Source organism: Mustelus asterias, chromosome 6 (assembly GCF_964213995.1).
Source record: "Mustelus asterias chromosome 6, sMusAst1.hap1.1, whole genome shotgun sequence".
Lineage (NCBI taxonomy): Eukaryota > Metazoa > Chordata > Chondrichthyes > Carcharhiniformes > Triakidae > Mustelus > Mustelus asterias.
In genome coordinates this window covers 140,045,761-140,069,081 of record NC_135806.1, presented here as the reverse complement: position 1 = coordinate 140,069,081, position 23,321 = coordinate 140,045,761, and the positions used below count along the sequence as shown (strand labels likewise).

Genomic DNA, 23,321 nt, shown 5'->3' with positions numbered 1-23,321 from the left:
GGGAAAAGATATTGACTATCTACCTTGTCTATGCCCCTCATTATTTTATAGACCTCTATAAGGTCACCCCTCAGCCTCCTACGCTCCAGAGAAAAAGTCCCAGCCTCTCCTTATAACTCAATCCATCAAGTCCCGGTAGCATCCTAGTGAATCTTTTCTGCACTCTTTCTAGTTTAATAATATCCTTTCTATAATAGGGTGACCAGAACTGTACACAGTATTCCAAGTGTGGCCTTATCAATGTCTTATACAACTTCAACAAGACGTCCCAACTCCTGTATTCAATGTTCTGACCGTTGAAACCAAGCATGCCGAATGCCTTCTTCACCACTCTGTCCACCTGTGACTCCATTTTCAAGGAGCTATGAACATGTACCCCTAGATTTCTTTGTTTTGTAACTCTCCCCAACGCCCTACCATTAACTGAGTAAGTCCTGCCCTGGTTCAATCTACCAAAATGCATTACCTCGCATTTGTCGAAATTAAACTCCATCTGCCATTCGTCAGCCCACTGGCCCAATTGATCAAGATCCCGCTGCAATTGGAGATAACCTTCCTCACTGTCCACCATGCCACCAATCTTGGTGTCATCTGCAAACTTACTAACCATGCCCCCTATATTCTCATCCAAATCATTAATATAAATGACAAATAACAGTGGGCCCAGCACTGATCCCTGAGGCACACCGCTGGTCACAGGCCTCCAGTTTGAAAAACAACTCTCTACAACCACCCTAAATTTTGTATCCATTTAGATACCTCACCCTGGATCCCGTGAGATTTAACTTTATGCAACAATCTACCATGTGGTACCTTGTCAAAGGCCTTGCTAAAGTCCATGTTGACAACATCAACTGCACTGCCCTCATCTACCTTCTTGGTTACCCCTTCAAAAAACACAATCAAATTTGTGAGACATGATTTTCCACTCACAAAGCCATGCTGACTATCCCTAATCAGTCCTTGCGTCTCTAAATGCCTGTAGATCCTGTCTCTCAAAATACCTTCCAACAATTTACCCACCACAGATGTGAGGCTAACTGGCCTGTAGTTCCCAGGCTTTTCCCTGCAACCCTTTTTAAACAAAGACACAACATTTGCCACTCTCCAATCTTCAGACACCTCACCTGTGACTATCAATGATTCAAATATCTCGGCTAGGGGACCCGCAATTTCCTCCCTAGCCTCCCACAACGTTCTGGGATATACATCATCAGGTCCTGCAGATTTATCTACCTTGATGCGCTTTAACACTTCCAGCTCTGTAATAGGTACACTCCTCAAGACATCAATATTTAATTCCCCAAGTTCCCTAACATCCATGCTTTTCTCAACAGTAAATACTGATGAGAAATATTCATTTAGGATCTCACCCATCTCTTGTGGATCCGCACATAGATTACCTTGTTGATCCTTAAGAGGCCCTACTCTCTCCCTTGTTACACTTTTGCCCTTTATGTATTTGTAGAAGCTCTTTGGATTCTCCTTTGCCTTATCTGCCAAAACAATTTCGTGTCCCCTTTTTGCCCTCCTGATTTCTCTCTTAACTCTACTCCTACACCCCCTATACTGTTCAAGAGAATCACTTGATCCCAGCTGCCTATGCACGTCATGTGCCTCTTTCTTCTTCTTGATCAGGGCCTCAATGTCCCGAGTCATCCAGGGTTCCCAACTTCTGCCAGCCTTGCCCTTCACTCTAAGAGGAATGTGTTTACCCTGAACCCTGGTTAACACACTTTTGAAAGCATGCCACTTACCAGACGTCCCTTTCCCTTCCCACAGACTCCCCCAATTAACTTTTGAAAGTTCCTGGCCTGATACCATCAAAATTGGCCTTGCCCCAATTTAGAATTTTAACTTTTGGGACAGAGTTGTGGCAGCAAAAGCTTGGAATCATTTAGGAAACAATTGATTGCAATAGTGGGAGGGCAGGATTTCCCAGGATCAATGTCTTTCCACATCTGCAATTACCTCGGTTAGAAAAGATTACAGTTTGTTTCTGCATATTCAATATAGCTGGGGCTTTGAAGGTCTTGTCAATTCTTATGGAGGTACAACATCAGTTGCTACTTGAGGAGAGTGTTTGGCAGTCTGGGCAAGATACTTTCGTTAACCAAAAGAAAGATTAGGGTGCTCATTCATCTGGTTGTTGTTTGCCGGAATCATTCCTTGTCGCAGAAGTGCTGCTGTATCTCTCAGTTTTGTATGCAAAGTAATAAATGGTCCCATAAAAATGCAAGCCTTTCTTTCGTCCACCCCATCACCCAGTATGTCATCCACCTGTCACTCACCCATCAGTGTCTCTGTTTTACTGCTTGGCAGAGACGAATGGGTGGTTCCTGATGAAGTTATGTAAATAATTTATGTGGCCCTCTCACGTCATCAGACAATATCCCATCTATGGAAGCTGAGCCGTCATAATCACCTTTGAATACACACAAAAACTAAACAAAGACTCCACTGAATGCAGAGAAAGAATGTACACAGTAGCATTCTGAATAATTCACAGCATTTGGAGCCCAACCACAGGCTAGTCATTCAAAATTAATGTACTGACAAAGAGGCTGATAGGAAAAAAACATCTTCTGTTTATCAAGAGGCATTGGGTCTTAGTGCTGGGAAAACGAAAGCACCTGATGACAGTATTAAATCCCCCAGAGGTCACCATGAGTTAGATGCAGCAGAGTAAAACGCCATCTATGCTGTCCATTCAAGCATCAGTGGGGGAACATTTAGGGGACAGTGATCATTGTATCATCAGATTTAGGCTGGCTATGGAGAAAGACAAAGAACAGTCTAGAGTAAAAATAAGTAAGTGGCAGAAAGCCAATTTTAATGGAGTAAGAATGGATCTTTTCTAAATAAACTGGAGTCAAAGGTTGGTGGGTAAAATGGTAACTGAACGTTGGCTCCCTTCAAAGAAGAGATTGTTCAGGCATAGTCAAAATATATTCCCTCAAAAGGGAAAGGCAAATAAAACCAGAGCTCCCTCGATAACAAAAGAGATAGAAATTAAGATAAAGAAGAAAAGGTACGCTTATGCCAGATGTTAGGTAAAAAACACCATTGAGAACCAGGCTGAATATAGAAGGTTCAGAGGTGAATTGCAACAACAAATAAGAGAAAGAAAAAGGAAGTAATGAAAGAGAGTGGCAGCTAACATAAAAGGGATTTCTAAAGTCTCTATAGGCATATAAATATTTAAAAAGTGATAAAAGGAATCAATTATGGACCAAAACAGGGATTTACGCATGAGGTACTTTGCATCTGCCTTTACCAACAGACAAGATGCTTTCCAGGCCAGAGCAACCAACCATTCAACAATTCCCAGCACCTTTTGTTCAAGTCTACTATCCCATGTCCGAGGCTGAATGGTCCCGGAATGTTGATGTCCCGTAATTCGGACCTTTAAGCTTTGCGTACGCACAATGGCCACCCACCTCATGTTTGTGCAGCTAACACCCAAACCCTCACTGACATTTGTGCAGAACTTTTAACTGGCCACCCTGTGCTGCACTGTAAGAATACATTCTAAGAAGGATGGCTTCGAGTGAGAACATTTCTTCACCCAGAAGGCGGTTGGAGTCTGGAATGAATTTCATGAGGGGATGGCGGAGGTAGGTTCAGTCGAAGTATTCGAAAGGAAATTGGACTGCTATCGGAAAAGAAAGACTGTGCAAGATTATGGGGATAAGGCTGCGGAGGGGGTCTAGGAAAAACGCTCTGTCAAAGAGTCAGTTCAGATTTGATGGGTGAAATGGTCTCCTTCTGCACTGTAAAGATTTTATGAAGCCCCCTCCAGAGATTTGAGCACATAATCCAGATTGGGATTTCACTGCAGTACTGAGGAAGCTCTCTGAAGTCAGCATACAAGATCCCATGGCTTTTGAAGAATAAGAGAATATTCCAGAGACCTGGCGAATATTTGTCTGTCAACAGAACATTACTATGCTCATGATCTGCTCATTTATCTCAAAGGTATTTGTGAGACTTTGCTATGCACAAATTTACTGCCGTATTTTTAAAGTTCCTGCACTTTCACATATCAAAAGTACTTCACTGGCTGGGCAGCACTTTGGGACATCCTGATAATGTGAAGGGCACTACAAATATATAAATGTATATAAATATATAAATATGTGAAGAGTAAAAGGATGAGGCGTGACGGAATAGGGCCTATAAAAGGTGAAGGCGGGAAAGTCTGTACGGAACCAGTAGAAATGGCAGAGGTGCTCAATGAGTATTTTGCCTCAGTTTTCACAGAGGAGAAGGACCTGGGTGGATGTACTGCGGGCGTGCGGTCGACTGAAAGGATTGAGTATGTGGACTTTAAGAAAGAGGTTGTGCTGGAATCTTTGAATGGCATCAAGATAGATAAGTCGCCGGGTCCGGATGGGATGTACCCCAGGGAGGCGAGGGAAGAGATTGCAGAGCCTCTGGCGATGATCTTTGCGTTGTCGATGGAGACGGGAGAGGTGCCGGAGGATTGGAGGATTGCGGATGTGGTTCCTATTTTCAAGAGGGGAATCGGGATAGCCCAGGTAATTACCGACCGGTGAGTCTAACCTCAGTGGTTGGTAAACTGATGGAGAAGATCCTGAGGGACAGGATATATGAGCATTTAGAGAGGTTTAGTATGCTCAAGAATACTCAGCATGGCTTTGTCAAGGGCAGATCGTGCCTTCGAGCCTGGTGGAGTTCTTCGAAAATGTGACTAAACACATTGACGAAGGGAAGGCGGTAGATGTGGTTTATATGGATTTTAGCAAGGCGTTCGATAAGGACCCCCATGCAATGCTTCTAGAAAAAGTGAGAGGGCATGGGATCCATGGGGGTGCTGCCCGGTGGATCCAGAACTGGCTTGCCCAAAGGAGGCAGAGAGTGGGTATAGATGGGTCTTTTTCTAAATGGAGGTCGGTCACCAGTGGTGTGCCCCAGGGATCTGTTCTGGGACTCTTGCTGTTTGTCATTTTCATAAATGACCTGGATGAGGAAGCGGAGGGATGAGTTGGTAAGTTTGCCAACGACAAGAAGGTTGGTGGGGTTGTGGATAGTCTGGAGGGATGTCAGAAGTTACAGAGGGACATAGATAGGATGCAAGACTGGGCGGAGAAGTGGCAGATGGACTTCAACCCAGATAAATGCGTCGTGGTCCATTTTGGTAGGACAAATGGGATGAAGGAGTACAATATAAAGGGAAAGACTCTTAGTACGGTAGAGGATCAGAAGGACCTTGGGGTCCGGGTCCATAGGATGCTGAAATCGGCCCCGCAGGTGGAGAAGGTGGTTAAGAAGGCGTATGGAGTGCTGGCCTTTATCAATCGAGGGATTGAGTTTAGGAGTCCGAGGATAATGATGCAGCTATATAAGACCCTCGTCAGACCCCACTTGGAGTACTGTGCTCAGTTCTGGTCGCCTCACTATAGGAAGGATGTGGAAAAGATTGAAAGGGTGCAGAGGAGATTTACAAGGATGTTGCCTGGATTGAGTGGCATGCCTTATGACGATAGGCTGAGGGAGCTCGGTCTTTTCTCTTTGGAGAGACGTAGGATGAGAGGAGACCTAATAGAGGTGTATAAGATATTGAGAGGCATAGATCGGGTGGACTCTCAGAGGCTTTTTCCCAGGGTGGAAATGGCTGCTACGAGAGGACACAGGTTTAAGGTGCTGGGGGGCAGGTACAGGGGAGATGTTAGGGGGAAGTTTTTCACACAGAGGGTGGTGGGCGAGTGGAATCGGCTGCCGTCAGTGGTGGTGGAGGCGAACTCAATAGGGTCTTTTAAGAGCCTCCTGGATGAGTACATGGAGCTTAATAGGATGGAGGGTTATAGGTAGGTCTAGAAGGTAGGGATGTGTTCGGCACAACTTGTGGGCCGAAGGGCCTGTTTGTGCTGTCGTTTTTCTATGTTTCTATAAGTGCAATTTATTTTCAGGCTCTGGTTTTCATAAAACACTCTTGAGCGTTCTTAGGATGGAAAAGACTTTTAAAAGAATTGCACAAAGAAAGTAGTTTCAGCGATGACTCTGCTGGCAACCTGACACAAAGTGACAGGCATCAGGTTTGTCCAACAATCGCCCAGGACTGGCTGGCCCTGCAGTGTAGGACAAGTCCGGATAAGCAAATCACAAGGCAGGCTTTTGCCTGAAAAGATATCTTTAAAAATTGGGAAAGTGAGCAGGGAGTGGAGCAGCGTGGGGATACAGTGCATGTTCACACAGATCAAACATTCCACGTTACCATCTCGACTAGCTCCACCCCCAGCCCCACCACAGTGGAAACAACATTTCTAGTTTAATCCAGGAAAAAACTGGAATGCACTGGCACGTGCTGCATTCTTTTTGTGAAATACCAAACAAGCAGATCTGTGAAAGACACCTGTACCTGGGCAAATTCCATGCATCATACCCATAAACAGCTCCACAGCTGCCCTTCCCAAGTGTCAGATTGTTAGCACTCTTGCAGAAGATGAAGCTGATTTTTCTCTATATCCTAGCTGTGACTGCAACACTATACTCTGCACCCTCTCCTTTCCTTTTCCCCTATGTATTCTATGAACGGTATGTTTTGTCTGTATAGCGCGCAAGAAGCAATACTTTTCACTGTATCCCAATATATGTGACAAGAATATATCAAATCAAATCAAAAACTTGTGAACGAAGCCCAGTCTATCACACAAACCAGCCTCCCATCTATTGACTCCATCTACACTTCCCGCTGCCTTGGGAAAGCAGCCAGCATAGTCAAGGACCCCACGCACCCCGGACATACTCTTTTCCACCTCCTTCCATCGGAAAAAGATACAAGTCTGAAAACACGTACCAACCGACTCAAGAACAGCTTCTTCCCTGCTGCCATCAGCCTTTTGAATGGTCCTATCGCATTTTAAGCTGATCTTTCTCCTCACCCTATTGGTAACTGCAACATTACATTCTGCACCTTATCCTTTCCTTCTCCTCTGTGTACTCTATGAACGGTATGTTTTGTCTGTATAGCGCACAAGAAACAATACTTTTCACTGTATCACAATACATGTGAAAATAATAACCTTGAATTGGTTTGATTTGATTTGTGTTTGAGCCCCACTCTGAGGTGAGGATGTTATCCAGAATGGCATTTCATTAAATTACAAAAATAAATTAGGAAAGCAAAGAGAGGGCATAAAAAAGAAATTGGTAAGTAAAATCAAGGGAAACTCAAATATGTTCTATAAATATGTAAAGAGCAGGAATCTAACTAAATGTGAGGCCTATTAGAGGTGACTTTTGAGTGGAGGCAGAAGACATGGGTGTGATTCTTAATGAACACATGGCATCTATCTTCACAAAAAAGGGGGATGATATAGACACTGTAGTTAAGGAGGAAGTGTGTGAAATATTGGATGGTATAAACATGCAACAAGGATTATTACGGGGTTTAGAATCTTTGATTACGTGCTGCAGACAACATGTAGCCAAGGCTGCTGTGAGAGGGGAGGGAGGAAATAGCACAGACTCTGGCCATTGTTCTCCAATTAGCTCTGGCTACAGGTGTGTTGCTGGAGGACTGGGAATGTTGTATGGTTGTTTAAAAAGGGAGGGAGAGACAGACCACATAATTACAGGCCACTCAAGCTAACTTTGATAGTTGGTAAATTATTGGAAAAATTCTGAGGGACAGTATAAATTGTCTTTTGGAGAGGCATGGATTAATCAAGGACTGTCACCGTGGATTTGAGAAACAAAGGTAATTTCCGATAGACGACTGAATTTTCTGAGGAGATTCAAAAGGATCACTGGTTCAGCCTCTTAGAGAAACAAAGCATCACTGCTTTGCTTAAATGGCTACAAAGCAACAATTACATGTCCATGTCACTCATTGTATTTCTAGCACTTTGAGACCTTTGTGAAAGAAATGTTGAAAATTGGTAAAGGCATTGCGGGGTATCAGTGAAGCTGAATAAGAGCAGTGAGCTATAACGTTGGAGATGGAGATTGGCCATGAGCTACACCTTTATGGTGGATACAGGTACAGTGAGCTGTACCATTGAACATGGATGCAGTATAGTGAACTGGATCAACAAAGGTGATACAGATGCCATGAGCTGAAACATGAAAGGCAAATATAAGCACATAGACTCAAAGCCGCAGCGGGCATGGATGGGCAATGAATCTCCCAGTCACCGCAATCTCTTCAAACCCTACAAACATTGGAAGTCTGTGGGCAGCACGGTGGCACAGTGGTTAGCACTGCTGCCTCACAGCGCCAAGGACCCGAGTTCGATTCCCGGCTTCAGTCTGTGCGGAGTCTGCACATTCTCCCCGTGTCTGAGTGGGTTTCCTTCGGGTGCTCCGGTTTCCTCCCACAGTCTGAAAGACGTGCTGGTTAGGTGCTTTAGCCATGCTAAATTCTCCCTCAGTGTACCCGAACAGGCGCCGGAGTGTGGCAACCAGGGGATTTTTATTGCAGTATTAATGTAAGCCTACTTGCGACACTAATAAATAAACTTTTTTAAAAAATCTCTGCTGTCCTCCAATGCCGGGGAAAAGCTTCCCACCGTTCACCCTATCTATGCCTTTCATAATTTTATACACCTTTATTAAGTCTCCCCTCATCCTCCGTCTTTCCAGGGAGAACAACCCCAGTTTACCCAATCTCTCCTCATAACTAAGCCCCTCCATACCAGGCAACATCCTGGTAAACCTCCTCTGTACTCTCTCCAAAGCCTCCACGTCCTTCTGGTAGTGTGGCGACCAGAACTGGACGCAGTATTCCAAATGCGGCCGAACCAACGTTCTAACGAGTATAGCTCTTGGGGCTAAAGGGATCAAGGGATCTGGAAGGAAGGCGGGGAGGTGATGGGGATATTGAATTTGATGATCGGCCACGGTCATAATGAGTGGTGGAGCAGGCTCAAAGGGCCGAATGGCCTACTCCTGCTTCTAGTTTCTATGTATGCTGCTTAAAACCTACATCATTGAACAAGATTTTGGTCACCTGTTTTAACAGCTCTTGTTGTGTCTTGGTTAAATTTTGTCCGATTATGCTGCTGCACAGCAGTTTGGGGCATTTCGCTATGTTCAAGGTGCTATATGAATGCAAGTTGTTACCTCAGTGCGGGGTAGGTAGTCTGGATCAGCCGGTATCCGGGCGATGACCTCACACAGAATGATGCCATAAGCGAAGACGTCTGTCTGAGATAGGGACACATTACAAACAAAATGACCAAAGGAAGATCTTGGAGTCTGCTTATTTACATCACGTTAATCTTGTTGCTGCTTTACACACAGCTTCAACCTGACAAGCTGTCTTTGGGTGACATTAGAAATTAAGCTTCTATTCGGTCCCTATCGGACTCTTTCTTCATCCTTCTCTGATGTCATCCATCAGTGTCACACTTTTACTCCTGGTTAAAGTGGAAATGTTCCATTAACTTACAGGATATAAAGCAAAAGCAATTTAATTTTTTTCTTTGAATTAGGGTGGGAGATACAGGAAGGATATCAGAGGTAGGTTCTTTACGCAGAGAGTGGTTGGGGTGTGGAATGGACTGCCTGCAGTGATAGTGGAGTCAGACACTTTAGGAACATTTAAGCGGTTATTGGATAGGCACATGGAGCACACCAGGATGATAGGGAGTGGGATAGCTTGATCTTGGTTTCAGATAAAGCTCGGCACAACATCGTGGGCCGAAGGGCCTGTTCTGTGCTGTACTGTTCTATGTTCTATGTTTCTATGAATTTTCAATCTTCAAATTATACCCAGATTTAGAGAGGTCAAGGCAATTTGCTCTGGGGCATGGATAGGTTCATAAAATGGGTTTGAGAGCTAAATTAAATACAGATACACTGCTACAGGACTGGGGAAGAGCCAGACAGATTGTTCCAGAAACCATAGAGCACCCAGACAGTCTGTTCAAGAAACTGGACAGCACCCAGACAGTCTGTTCCAGAAACCATAGAGCACCCAGACAGTCTGTTCCAGAAACCGTACAGCACCCAGACAGTCTGTTCCAGAAACTGGAGAGCACCCAGACAGTCTGTTCCAGAAACTGGAGAGGCCCGATGGTCTCTTCCTGGAAATGAAAAGGGCCAGACAATCTGTTCCATAGTACAGAGAAAGCCAGTCTGTTCCAGGACCCAGAGAGGGTCAGATAAGCCCCTTGGGCATCAGTGAGTCCTGACATTGGAGATGTAGGGGTTATGGAACATAGACACAAACCCACTGAATGTGTTATAAACAGTATCACTATTCCTGACTCAGAGGAACAGTCTCACTCACTCTGCGAGGGGATTGTGTTATTAACAGCATTGCGCCTGTCCACTCACTATACCTGAAATTCTTTGGGATGTTTTCGAGAAATATGACCAAGTTCAGTTTAAGTACAAACTCTATCCTTCTTTTACTCAGTGCAGGATAAGCGAAATGAAGGTTCGTGAGTGACTGCATGTTTCTTTTGGCTGCCTGGTTTTACCTTCTCATCGTATAACTCTCCTCTCAGGACTTCAGGTGCCATCCAGTATGGTGATCCAACCACTGCCAAGGGCTCCTTCTCCCCATCACCACTAGGACAGAACACAGAATAACAGCAGGTCAGCACTTCAGATCTTTAGAAACTGACCAATTTGAGATTAACTTCTACATAATTAATACATTTCAAAAGCAGGTGTAGATCTAATACAACACATAATTCTGTGGGTACATAGGGAATGTTCATGTCTGCTGATGTAAGCATACCAACCACACAAACAGGGATTGGTGAAACAATAATGTGGGTTCTATATTTGAAAATAAGACTACATATAGAGAGATTTATTAGTAGGTTAAGTATTGTACATCTGAACTCCACCCTGCTGCTTGCAGATTGCCTGCAAATCATTGGACCTATTGCGTCATACCCTGTCACATTAGAACATAAGAAGTAGGAGCAGGAGTAGGCCATCTGGCCCCTCGAGCCTGCTCCGCCATTCGATAAGATCATGGCTGATCTTTTCGTGGACTCAGCTCCACTTACCCGCCTGCTCACCATAACCCTTAATTCCTTTACTGTTCAAAAATTAATCTATCCTTGCCTTAAAAACATTCAATGAGGTAGCCTCAACTGCTTCACTGGGCAGGGAATTCCACAGATTCACAACCTTTTGTGTGAAGAAGTTCCTCCTCAACTCAGTCCTAAATCTGCTCCCCCTTATTTTGAGGCAATGCCCCCTAGTTCTAGTTTCACCCGCCAGTGGAAACAACTTCCCTGCTTCTATCTTATCTATTCCCTTCATAATCTTACATGTTTCTATCAGATCTCCCCTCATTCTTCTGAATTCCAATGAGTATAGCCCCAGTCTACTCAGTCTCTCCTCATAAGCCAACCCTCTCAACTCTGGAATCAACCTAGTGAATCTCCTCTGCACCCCCTCCAGTGCCAGTATATCCTTTGTCAAGTAAGGAGACCAAAACTGTACGCAGTACTCCAGGTGTGGCCTCACCAGCACCTTATACAGCTGCAACATAACCTCGCTGTTTTTAAACTTCATCCCTCTAGCAATGAAGGACAAAATTCCATTTGCCTTCTTAATTACCTGCTGCACCTGCAAACCAACTCCTTGAGATTCCTGCACAAGGAGACCCAGGTCCCTCTGCACAGCAGCAAGCTGCAATTTTTTACCATTTAAATAATAGTCCATTTTGCTGTTATTCCTACCAAAATGGATGACCTCACATTTACCAACATTGTACTCCATCTGCCAGACCCTCGCCCACTCACTTAGATTATCTATATCTCTTTGCAGACTTTCAGCGTCCTCTGCACACTTTGCTCTTCCACCCATCTTAGTGTCATCTGCGAATTTTGACACACTACATTTGGTCCCCAACTCCAAATCATCTGTGTAAATCGTAAACAATCGTGGTCCCAACACTGATCCTTGAGGCACACCACTAGTCACTGATCGCCAACCACATTGGGGGAGTCGCTTTAGCTCAGTTGGCTGGATGCCTGGTTAGTGATGCAGAGCGGCGCCAACAGCGTTTGGTCGATTCCCGTACCAGCTGAGGTTATTCATGAATACCCTGCCTTCTCAACCTTGCCCCTCGCCTGAGGTGTGGTGATCCTCAGGTTAAATCACCACCACTCAGCTCTCCCCCTCAAAGGGGAGAAGAGCGTATCACCGGGACTTTGGTGACATTTACAATTTGATTCACGACATTTTAAGATACACTTCCTCAAAGTTGCACGTTAGCATATCATCCCCTTTTTTTTTTACCTAAAAAAAGATTATCTTTAAAGAATCCAATTATTAATATGAAAACAAAAGAAAATAACACTGTGTCTACAAGTCTCTGAGATATTTTGATGGTTTGCTTATCAGTCCAACTTTAGTTATGGTGAATTTTGCTGGACACGCCTGCATGTTTTCAGAGCGCTGCTTGCAATCTGTCTTAAACCATGTTCTATTCATAGTTGGGTCACTCTGGTTGTGATATTGGTCTGATTTGTCAACTGTTTCATTGCACTGTCATGCTATTTGTTGTCTGTATTTGATCTGGTCATATGGAAACAATTCCTGTTGGATTTCAGGTACCATCAGTTGGGTGGTGTACTCAAACTTTCTGTCTGGAGTTCAGGTTAGCTAATTCATTACCCGCCATGAACACCTTTCACCTTCCCCTGTTTTCGAGTAATGCATCAGGTCAATGAGTGATGACTGGGAAGGTTTCTCTGCATTTGTCTGCCAAATAGCAATTCAGTAAGAGTTTTAACAACACCAGGTTCAAGTCCAACAGGTTTATTTGGTACCAAATAAACCTGTTGGACTTTAACGTGGTGTTGTTAAAACTCTTACTGTATTTACCCCAGTCCAACGCCGGCATCTCCACATCATAAATAGCAATTCCACATTGGTTCTGTGCCATGATATTTGGAATGGGTATATGTAGTCAGACAGTATCATGTAGCCTGTTGGCTGATGATCTCCAGAGGTGAGTAATCTTCTCCTCGTGTACACCAGTATTGCCGATGCTGCTCTTTGTGATCTGTGTCTTCTTTGTCTTTATACCACGATGGTGACCATGGATAAACCCTTGCATGCCACTAATGCTACAATCATTGAACATGTGTCCACAACATAATCTAACTGCAGTGACCAGGTGAGTTTTTGGACCGACACTTGACTGTAATGGACACCAGGGATAGAATCTCTGAGCCACTATATGCGATGAGTTTGGCATTGGTTGGTTGAATCATGGCTTGCTATTTCAGTGTGCAAACTGGAATGATAGAATCACAGAATCCCTACGGTGCAGAAGGAAGCCATTTGTCCCATTGAGTTTGCACTGACTCTCCGAAAGAGCATCTTATCCAGGATCCATCCCTGTAACCTCACACATTTACCCTGCTAATCCTCCTAACCTGCACATCTTGGGACATTAAGGGGCAATTTAGCATGGCCGATCCACTTAACCTGCACATCTTTAGAGTATGGAAGGAAACTGGAGCACCCAGAGGAAACCCACGCAGACACGGGGAGAATGTGCAAACTCCACACAGTGACTTAAGGCTGGAATTGAACCCGGGTCCCTGGCGCTGTGAGGCAGCAGTGCTAACCACTGTGCCACCTTGCTGCTGTACCATGTTGGTTTCTGTTCTCAGTTTCAGTCTAAATTTCTTTTGAGAGTCAGTTTCGTTGTTTCAGTTTCCCTTTTCAATTAGGACATGTCTCAAAAATGAGAAGCTTTGAAACCATGGTCTCCATCGCAAATATGTATCTTCATTATCTGAGAAATCACCTATGTCCAGAGGACTTTGTTTTGTCTTATCTATGTTTTAATAAAAAGTAGCATTTAAAAAAAGGAATTTAAATCTATGAGATCTATGAAATGGGTAGCACGGTGGCACAGTGGTTAGCACTGCTGCTTCGCAGCTCCAGGGACCTGGGTTCGATTCCCGGCTTGGGTCACTGTCTGTGTGGAGTTTGCACATTCTCTTCGTGTCTGCGTGGGTTTCCTCCGGGTGCCCCGGTTTCCTCCCACAGTCCAAAGATGTGGGGGTTAGGTTGATTGGCCATGCTCAAAATTGCCCCTTAGTGTCCTGGGATGTGTAGGTTAGAGGGATTAGTGGGTAAATATGTAGGGATATGGGGGTAGGGCCTGGGTGGGATTGTGGTCGGTGCAGACTCGATGGGCCGAATGGCCTCTTTCTGTACTGTAAGGTTTCTATGATTTCTATGAACACTTCTGACAACAATAGGAGCTTCCCATTGTCCAGCATGACAACACTCAGCAATCTCTGCGCTCCTCCAATTCTGGCTTTTTGTACATTCCCCACATCCTTATCCCAGCATTAGAGGCCCATGCATTTAGTTGCCTAGGAGATAAGCTCTGGACCTCCCTGTTGTGTTTTTTGTTTAAAAAGGGTTGCAGGGAAAAGCCTGGGAACTACAGGCCAGTGAGCCTCACATCTGTGGTGGGTAAGTTGTTGGAAGGTATTTTGAGAGACAGGATCTACAGGCATTTAGAGACGCAAGGACTGATTAGGGACAGTCAGCATGGCTTTGAGAGTGGAAAATCATGTCTCACAAATTTGATTGAGTTTTTTGAGGGGGTAACCAAGAAGGTAGATGAGGGCAGTGCAGCTGATGTTGTCGACAGGGACTTCAGCAAGGCTTTTGACAAGGTACCGCATGGTAGGTTGTTGCATAAGGTTAAATCTCACGGGATCCAGGATGAGGCAGCTAAATGGATACAAAATTGGCTTGATGACAGAAGACAGAGCGTGGTTGCAAAGGGTTGTTTTTCAAACTGGAGGCCTGTGACCAGCAGTGTGCCTCAGGGATCAGTGCTGGGTCCACTGTTATTAGTTATTTATATTAATGATTTGGATGAGAATATAGGAGGCATGGTTAGTAAGTTTGCAGATGACACCAAGGTTGATGGCATAGTGGAGAGTGAAGAAAGTTATCTCCAATTGCAACGGGATCTTGATCAATTGGGCCAGTGGGCTGACGAATGGCAGGTGGTGTTTAATTTAGATAAATGCGAGGTGATGCATTCTGGTAGATTGAACCAGGGCAGGACTTACTCAGTTAATGGTAGGGCGTTGGGGAGAGTTATAGAACAAAGAGATCTCGGGGTACATGTTCATAGCTCCTTGAAAGTGGAGTCACAGGTGGACAGAGTGGTGAAGGCGGCATTCAGCATGCTTGGTTTCATCGGTCAGAACATTGAATACAGGAGTTGGAATGTCTTGTTGAAGTTGTACAAGACATTGGTAAGGCCACACTTGGAATACTGTGTACAGTTCTGGTCACCCTATTATAGAAAGAATATTAAACTAGAAAGAGTGCAGAAAAGATTCACTAGGATGCTACCGGGACTTGATGGTTTGAGTTATCAGGAGAGGTTGGATAGACTGGGAATTTTTTCCCTGGAGCGTAGAAGGCTGAGGGGTGATCTTATAGAGGTCTATAAAATAATGAGGGGCACAGATCAGCTAGATAGTCAATATCTTTTCCCAAAGGTAGGGGAGTCTAAAACTAGAGGACATAGGTTTAAGGTGAGAGGGGAGAGATACAAAAGTGTCCAGAGGGGCAATTTTTTCACACAGAGGATGGTGAGTGTCTGGAACAAGCTGCCAGAGGTAGTAGTAGAGGCGGGTACAATTTTGTCTTTTAAAAAGCATTTAGACAGTTATATGGGTAAGACGGATATGGAGGGATATGAGCCAAATGCGGGCAATTGGGTCTAGCTTCGGGGTTTAAAAAAAAGGCGGCATGGACAAGTTGGGCCGAAGGGCTTGTTTCCATGCTGTAAACCTCTATGACTCCCTAAACCTCTCTGTCTCTTCTCCTTTGAAACACTCCTTAAAATCTATCTGTTTGACAAGACCTTTGGTATCCTGTGCTAATATCTCATTCTGTGGCTCAAAGTCAACTCTCTATCTGATTATGCTTCCGTAAAGTGCCATCCAATAACTTACTGATTTAAGTTGTGTCAATTGATGGATGTTTCCCGGAGTTATATGATATCTGTACTCTGAGCCTTTGCATAGAGTAGAGAGATGTGTCTCACTTTGAGAAGCACACCAATCCACTAAATTAAAAAAATTTAAAAGAAGACAAGCTTGGGCCTTAGCACTCCATCAGAGTCAGTCCCATAAACTTTATGAGAAAATTCAATCTCAGATTCTGACCTACTCCATTGGAGGTAGCCATGGTAAGCAGCTGGAGACTGACCTTTAGGACCTGATCTACTTATCTGAGTGGTTGCATTGTCATGACAGATGTATGGATGACCCAATCAAACTGGTGACATTTTACCCACTGCCAGAGGGGGCACCCTGTCATTGAACTGTCGATTTAACAGCTCCACTCAACAAATATCTCATTTAACCAAAGGTCAGGGAAAATGACTTGTCGTACTAAAATGTTTATGGGCTTGTTTAAACACCAAGCTGCGAAACAGCAGGCAAATTGAGCAGAAACAAAGTCCAAGATCCAGTGTGAACTCACTTTAGGAGGTGGGGACTCAAAACAGGGCCGCAAAAAATCACCTAGACCCAGGAGGATATCTACACGTCTTTATTCAAACACAATTTTATTATACTTCTGCTGCAACATTTTCAATTATGAATTCCTATGTCATCATTTTCTAGCTGGACCAGCTATGTAAACTTGTCACATTATAAACACACAGTCCCACCATGAGGGAACGGACGCCTATATCCTTCAGCTCTACACCTGACAGCTACTCAGACTGTGCTGCAAAGGAACACTCCTGCTCCAACCCCAGTGCCACTCTGCAACTAACAGTGTAGTCAGGTTTGTTATTTGGTAACACAAAGAGATTAAAGTGCCAGCATTCTCCAGTGCCCAGATTTCTGGACTCACTCCTGCAGACTGCTCTGTCTTCCAAAGCCAAAAGTTTGTGTTCAGAAGCCAAAAAAGGTCTTTCATTCTTCACAAGAATTAAGCAATATTTCCAGAATGCCTTAAGGAACCAAAAAGCTGTCATTTTAATTAAGATGTGGAGATGCCGACGTTGGACTGGGGTAAACACAGTAAGAAGTTTAACAACACCAGGTTAAAGTCCAATACTTCAGTGGTCACGGGCATTCGGCCTCTGATATTCGGGTAAGCGTTCTCCAAGGCGGCCTTCGCGACACACGACGGCGCAGAGTCGCTGAGCAGAAACTGATAGCCAAGTTCCGCACACACGAGGACGGCCTAAACCGGGATATTGGGTTCATGTCACACAATTTGTAACCCCCACAGTTGCCTGGACCTGCAGAGTTTCACTGGCTGTCTTGTCTGGAGACAATACACATCTTTTTAGCCTGTCTTGATGCTCTCTCCACTCACGTTGTTTTGTTTCTTAAAGATTTGATTAGTTGTAAGTATTCACATTCCAACCATTATTCATGTAAATTGAGTCTGTGTCATTCTATGCCCTGTTTGTGAACAGAATTCCCACTCACCTGAAGAAGGGGCTTGGAGCTCCGAAAGCTTGTGTGGCTTTTGCTACCAAATAAACCTGTTGGACTTTAACCTGGTGTTGTTAAACTTCTTACTATTTTAATTAATGTCAGTTATTTACACGGACTTTGCCTTGTCCAGCCACAATATGAATTTTGTACGTTTTTGTAATTTAAAACTAACAGTGTAGTCAGGTTTGTTATTTGGTAATACATAATAATGTAAAAGCAATGGATTATAGAAATCTAAGGACAAACCTTCAGATTTAAAATAAAGTTTATTTATTAGTGTCACAAGTAGGCTTACATTAACACTGCAATGAAGTTGCTGTGAAAATCCCCTAGTTGCCACACTCTGGTGCCTGTTCGGGTACACTGAGGGAGAATTTAGCGTGGCCAATGCACCCTAACCAGCACGTCTTTCAGACTGTAGGAGGAAACCGGAGTACCCGGAGGAAACCCACACAGACACGGGGAGAATGTGCAAACTCCGCACAGACAGTGACCCAAGCCGGAAATCAAACCCCAGTCCCAGGCGCTGTGAGGCAGCAGTGCCAACCACTGTGCTACTATGCTGATGGTGCAGACAGGTGGTCAGTAGTTCATCTCAGGGTCAAATACATTCCCAAGTTAATTTATCCTCTAATCTTACTACATCTGATGACTTCATTGAAGTTTGACTTCATTGCCACTTTCAAATAGTGACTAACTAATTTTATAAAGACTGGAAGCACTCACTTCTCTAAATGAGAAGGTTATGAATTTAATCCTCTCAGCAGGATGTTAAAAATCAAAAGGCATTGTTTCAAAGAGGAGCAGGACAGTTCTTTAGACATTATCATGTTGTGTGTGAGACATTGCTGTGCCCAGGAAGGGTGAGAACCTGATTACCATGAATTTGAACCTATTAGCATCTACTTAGCGGGTTAACGGCGCATCTTCAGCCCTCATCAAATCTTCCCACCCACCAGGCAGCATGTCACACCGACACAAACTACTGCTGCTTTTCAAACCTAGCAACCAGGCGCCATGACCTCTGACTGGGAGGAAGGAGGTGACCACCACTGACTCCACTGAGCACCAGGGAATCCAGGGAGAGTGAGGACGCTGACCAGCTCCAGAGGGTGGGGGTGGGGGCTGCAGTCAGGTGTTTGGTGGGGTGAGGAGGTGGGGGTGGGGGGGCAGTCAGGCGTGTTTGGTGCGGTGGGGGGGATGCAGTCAGGCGTGTTTGGTGGGGTGGGAGGGTGGGTGGGGATGGGGGGGGCAGTCAGGCGTGTTTTGTGGGGTGGGAGGGTGGGTGGGGATGGGGGGGACAGTCAGGTGTGTTTGGTGCGGTGGGGGGGGGTGGGCAGATTTTGGGGGATGGACTGAAAGAGGAAGGCAGCTGTCGGGGGAATAAGGCTGTACTCGTGCGGCAGGGTAGGGGTCTGGGTTGGTGTCAGTGGTTCTGGAATCTGCTTTCAGTGAAGTGTAGACCTGTTGTCCGTTGCATGAGAGTCTGGGGTGGGGTTACTTCAGGCACATTGGGTCAGGGGTGATGGGAGTCAAGGAGCTGGGCCTAATGGGCTGGGTGGATGAGACTCAAGAGAGAAAGCAACATGGTGCCCACCTTCCACGGGTGGGGTGGGTGCTTATTGGCTTTGCCTCTCCCTGGAGCAGAGAGCAACTGTGCCCTCTAACATTGCTGACACTAACGCTCTCTCACACTAATTGGCCATCAAGAATTAACCCTTAGCAATGTCAGCTCTCCATAGTCTCATAGTCAAGGAATGGGATGAATCAGGGCTCAAAGTTTGGTTGCTGGGATCAAGAGGCTCTGGTGGGACCCCAATGCCAGTCAGGATCCCTTAGTTCCCCAAGGTGGACATCAGCAACCAGTTGCTCCTGGCCATTCGAGATGTATGAGCAGTTAACCCTCCTGTCAGAATCCCTGTTGTAGTGACCCTAAGGGAGGGTAAACCCAGACAGGAGGCTAAAGGCGAGTCTAAGTGAGGGTGAGGGCAGAGACTGGGGCCAGTCCTGTTCTGGGGAAGGGAGGGAGCCGGAGCTGTGAGTGAGCAGTCACTGCCAGAGAATGTCAGGAACTGGCGGCTTCCAGGTCCAGAAGACCAATGGGTCGGGGGAGGTGATGGTCAACAGCTGCGACTCCAACCTGACTCTCACTCATCCCTCACAGGAATCGGATCGCTATCAGGATGGAGCCAGTGGAGCTGGCCATCCCACGAATCAGTGTGCTGGAGCAGCACAGACTCCAGCAGCAACATGTGGTGGGTAGATCCTGCAGGTGGCTGCAGGGCAGGCTCCAGGGCCAGAGGTCACACCAACTGTGCAGGGGGCACAAAGGCACAGAAGGAGATCAAAGGCCCATCTGGCAAACAATTGAGCAAGTTATTATTCTGCCAGATTTAACTGAAATGCAAGTTTATGCAATTAGATAACATGAATAGGTTTGTTAAAACAGAACATGCTTGTAATTAAAGTATTAAATATTAAATTAAATATATTAAAGACAATCTCACTAGAAATTTGTTCAAGAGTTGTGGAGTACAGCAGATTATATTTTGAAAGGGAAGGGGTAGAGGAGAGAGAAATACCACAGATGATCTGGAATCGTAGCAAGGTTACAGCACAGGAGGCCATTCAGTGCATCATGTTAATCCCAGCTCTCTGCAAAGCTAGCTCAACTAGTCTCACTCTCCCAGCTCTCTGCAAAGCTAGCTCAGGTAGTCTCACTCTCCCAGCTCTCTGCAAAGCTAGCTCAGGTAGTCTCACTCTCCCAGCTCTCTGCAAAGCTAGCTCAGGTAGTCTCACTCTCCCAGCTCTCTGCAAATCTAGCTCAGCTAGTCTCACTCTCCCAGCTCTCTGTAAAGCTAGCTCAGCTAGTCTCACTCTCCCAGCTCTCTGCAAATCTAGCTCAGGTAGTCTCACTCTCCCAGCTCTCTGCAAAGCTAGCTCAGCTAGTCTCACTCTCCCAGCTCTCTGCAAAGCTAGCTCAGGTAGTCTCACTCTCCCAGCTCTCTGCAAAGCTAGCTCAGGTAGTCTCACTCTCCCAGCTTTCTGCAAAGCTAGCTCAGGTAGTCTCACTCTCCCAGCTCTCTGCAAATCTAGCTCAGCTAGTCTTACTCTCCCACCCTTTCCTCATAGACCTGCAAGTCTTTTCTCTTCAGGAGCTTATCTAGCCCCATTTTGAAAGTCCCAATTGTACCTGCCTCCACCACATGCTCAGGGAGCGCAATTCAACATCCAAGTTGCATTTCCAGGTAAATATGTGGACTTCTTGCCATTTAGCACCACGTTACATCCTGTCAGTGAGGATTCATGGGGTGAGGGAAGTTTATTTATTAGTGTCACAAGTAGGCTTACATTAAGGAAAATTAAGGACCCCACGCACCCCGGACATACTGCCTTCCACCTTCTTCTGTCAAGAAAAAGATACAAAAGTCTGAGGTCATGTACCAACCGACTCAAGAACAGCTTCTTCCCTGCTGCCTTTTGAATCAGACTTCTGAATGGACTTACCTTGCATTAAGTTGATCTTTCTCTGCACTCTAGCTATGACTGTAACACTACATTCTGCACTCTCTCCTTTCCTTCTCTATGAATGGTATGCTTTGTCTGCATAGCATGCAAGAAACAATACTTTTCACTGTATACTAATACATGTGACAATAATAAATCAAATCAAATCATTAACACTGCAATGAAGTTACTGTGAAAATCCTCTAGTCGCCACACTCCGGCGCCTGTTCGGGTACACTGAGGGAGAATTTAGCATGGCCAATGCACCTAACCAGCACATCTTTGGACTGTGGGAGTGTGGTGAACCATCGTTGGTTCCCACTGGATAGTACTGAGCCAGGGTCTGGCCAGTACTACAAGGATGTACATATGTTACTGTTGGGTTGTGCTACTTGTTGCTGTTGGGGTTAGGGTGGGGTTGTTACACCTTTGTATTGTAGTGTTGTGGTACATCCCAGTCGGGCTCCGCCTCCTGGGAGAGGTATAAAAGTCCCTGCTCTGGCCGGGACCCCTTCAGTCTGGGATAGTGTATATAATTACGGACTGCTTCATTACAGTAAATAAAAGCCTTTCATTTACCGAGCTTCTGGCCTCGTGTTTGAGAAGCGCATCAATTTTATTTGCTGTTGTTAAACTCTCGTCGAAGAGAAAAAAAAGAGAGTATGGAGCAGATCCTGAAGCCGGAACGCCTTACACTAGATCCACGTGCGGTGGGCGCTTCTAACACCTTCGACCACTGGCTGAAGTGCTTCGAAGACTACCTGGCAGCCTCCGCAGCGGTCACCACAGATGATGACAGACTCCGGGTCCTCCATGCGAGGGTAAGCGACACTGTCTACCTCGCGATCCGTGTGGCCACCGATTATACTAAGGCCCTCGAGCTTCTGAAGAAGCACTATATCAAACCACCCAATGAAATACACGCTCGTTACCTCCGAGCCACTCGACGATGGCAGTCTGGCGAAACGATGGAGGAATATGCGAACGAGCTCCTACAGCTAGCCAGGGGCTGTAACTGCAAAGCTGTCGGCTGAGCAGAGCATGAACGACCTAGCCCGAGATGTGTTTGTGGCGGGAGTCGGATCGTCGTACATTCGACTTAAACTGTTGGAGAAGGGTAATCTTAATCTTACCCAGGCAATCGAGCTCGCGGAGATGCTCGAGACGGCCTCCAAAAGCTTAGTATTATATCCAGAGGACCATGTGGAGACAACGTGGCAGGAGCAGTCGCCAATCCCTCCTCGTCCCTCGGGTTCAAAATGCTGCGTAATGGCGTGCTCACACTCGGGCCAGACGATGGCAGCAGCCCCAGGCGGCCCGCGGTGCTACTTCTGTGGGGGAGCGAAGCATACTCGGCAACGGTGTCCCGCTAAAGCTGTGTTGTGCACCGCATGCGGTAAGAAAGGGCACTATTCGAAAGTGTGCCGATCTAAACCTAGGAACGACAGTGCGGCCTGCGATTCTTCAGAGCTCGGGTCTTCGTCGTCGAAGTCATCGAGGGGTTCGTCCACGTGCGAGGCCAGGACGACGCCATTACGGTCGACGGAGTCGGAGGTGTGTGACCACCAGGGGTCGCTGAGTTTGGCGCCATCGCCCACGTGCGACTCATGGGAGCGGCCATGTTGGTCGACACTGACCGCGAACGACCAGCAGGGGTCCTCCTCATCGATTTCAGCTGCCTGCAGTGGCGCTCATGAACCAACGGTGGCGTCGATCATCCTGGACCAGGCCAAGCCTCATAGACTTGACAAATCTATGATGAATATCCAGGTAAATGACCACGTGATTTATTGTCTGTTTGACAGCGGGAGCACTGAGAGCTTTATCCACCCAGACACTGTGAAGCAGTGTGGACTCCAGAGTCAACCTGCCAAACAGACAATCTCTATGGCATCAAGGTCCCGGTCTATCACCGTGCTAGGGAGTTGCGTGGTAACTTTGAAGGTGCAAGGCACAGTTTACGAGCGTTTCAAGCTCCTAGTGTTGCCGTATCTTTGCGCGCCAATACTTCTCGGACTAAACTTCATGGTCCACTTGAGGAGTGTAATCCTACAGTACGGTGGGCCACTCCCTTCACTGGCAGTGGGAAAACAGCAGCAGCCTCCAAATTGCCCAACGCGCCCCGCCTGCAGCCTCTCGACGCTGAAGATCACCACACCCTCCTTGTTCCAGAATCTTGTGCCAGGCTGCAAGCCCATCGCGACTAAAAGTAGGCGTTACAGCGCTGAGGATCGGATCTTCATTAGATCTGAGGTTCAGCGGCTCCTCAAAGAAAGGATCATACAAACCAGCGCTAGTCCGTGGAGAGCGCAGGTCGTGGTGGTCAAGAGCGGGAACAAACCCCGGATGGTCATTGACTACAGT

At 45.9% G+C, this 23,321-nt stretch overlaps 2 protein-coding genes across 4 annotated transcripts in view; both read right to left on the bottom strand.

Annotated features, from left to right (window-relative positions):
* LOC144495190 (uncharacterized) overlaps positions 1-23,321 on the bottom strand; it is a 984,403-nt gene that overhangs the window by 747,622 nt on the left and 213,460 nt on the right. The gene's annotated exons all lie outside the window — the stretch shown is intronic.
* LOC144495186 (dual specificity testis-specific protein kinase 2-like) overlaps positions 1-23,321 on the bottom strand; it is a 168,309-nt gene that overhangs the window by 19,403 nt on the left and 125,585 nt on the right. For all 3 annotated transcript variants that reach the window (XM_078215210.1, XM_078215211.1, XM_078215212.1), the window contains exons 6-7: positions 10,452-10,542; positions 9,088-9,171 (exon numbers count right to left, since the gene is read on the bottom strand). In XM_078215210.1, coding sequence (XP_078071336.1) covers positions 9,088-9,171; positions 10,452-10,542 — 175 coding nt within the window. The remainder of the gene's footprint in view (positions 1-9,087; positions 9,172-10,451; positions 10,543-23,321) is intronic.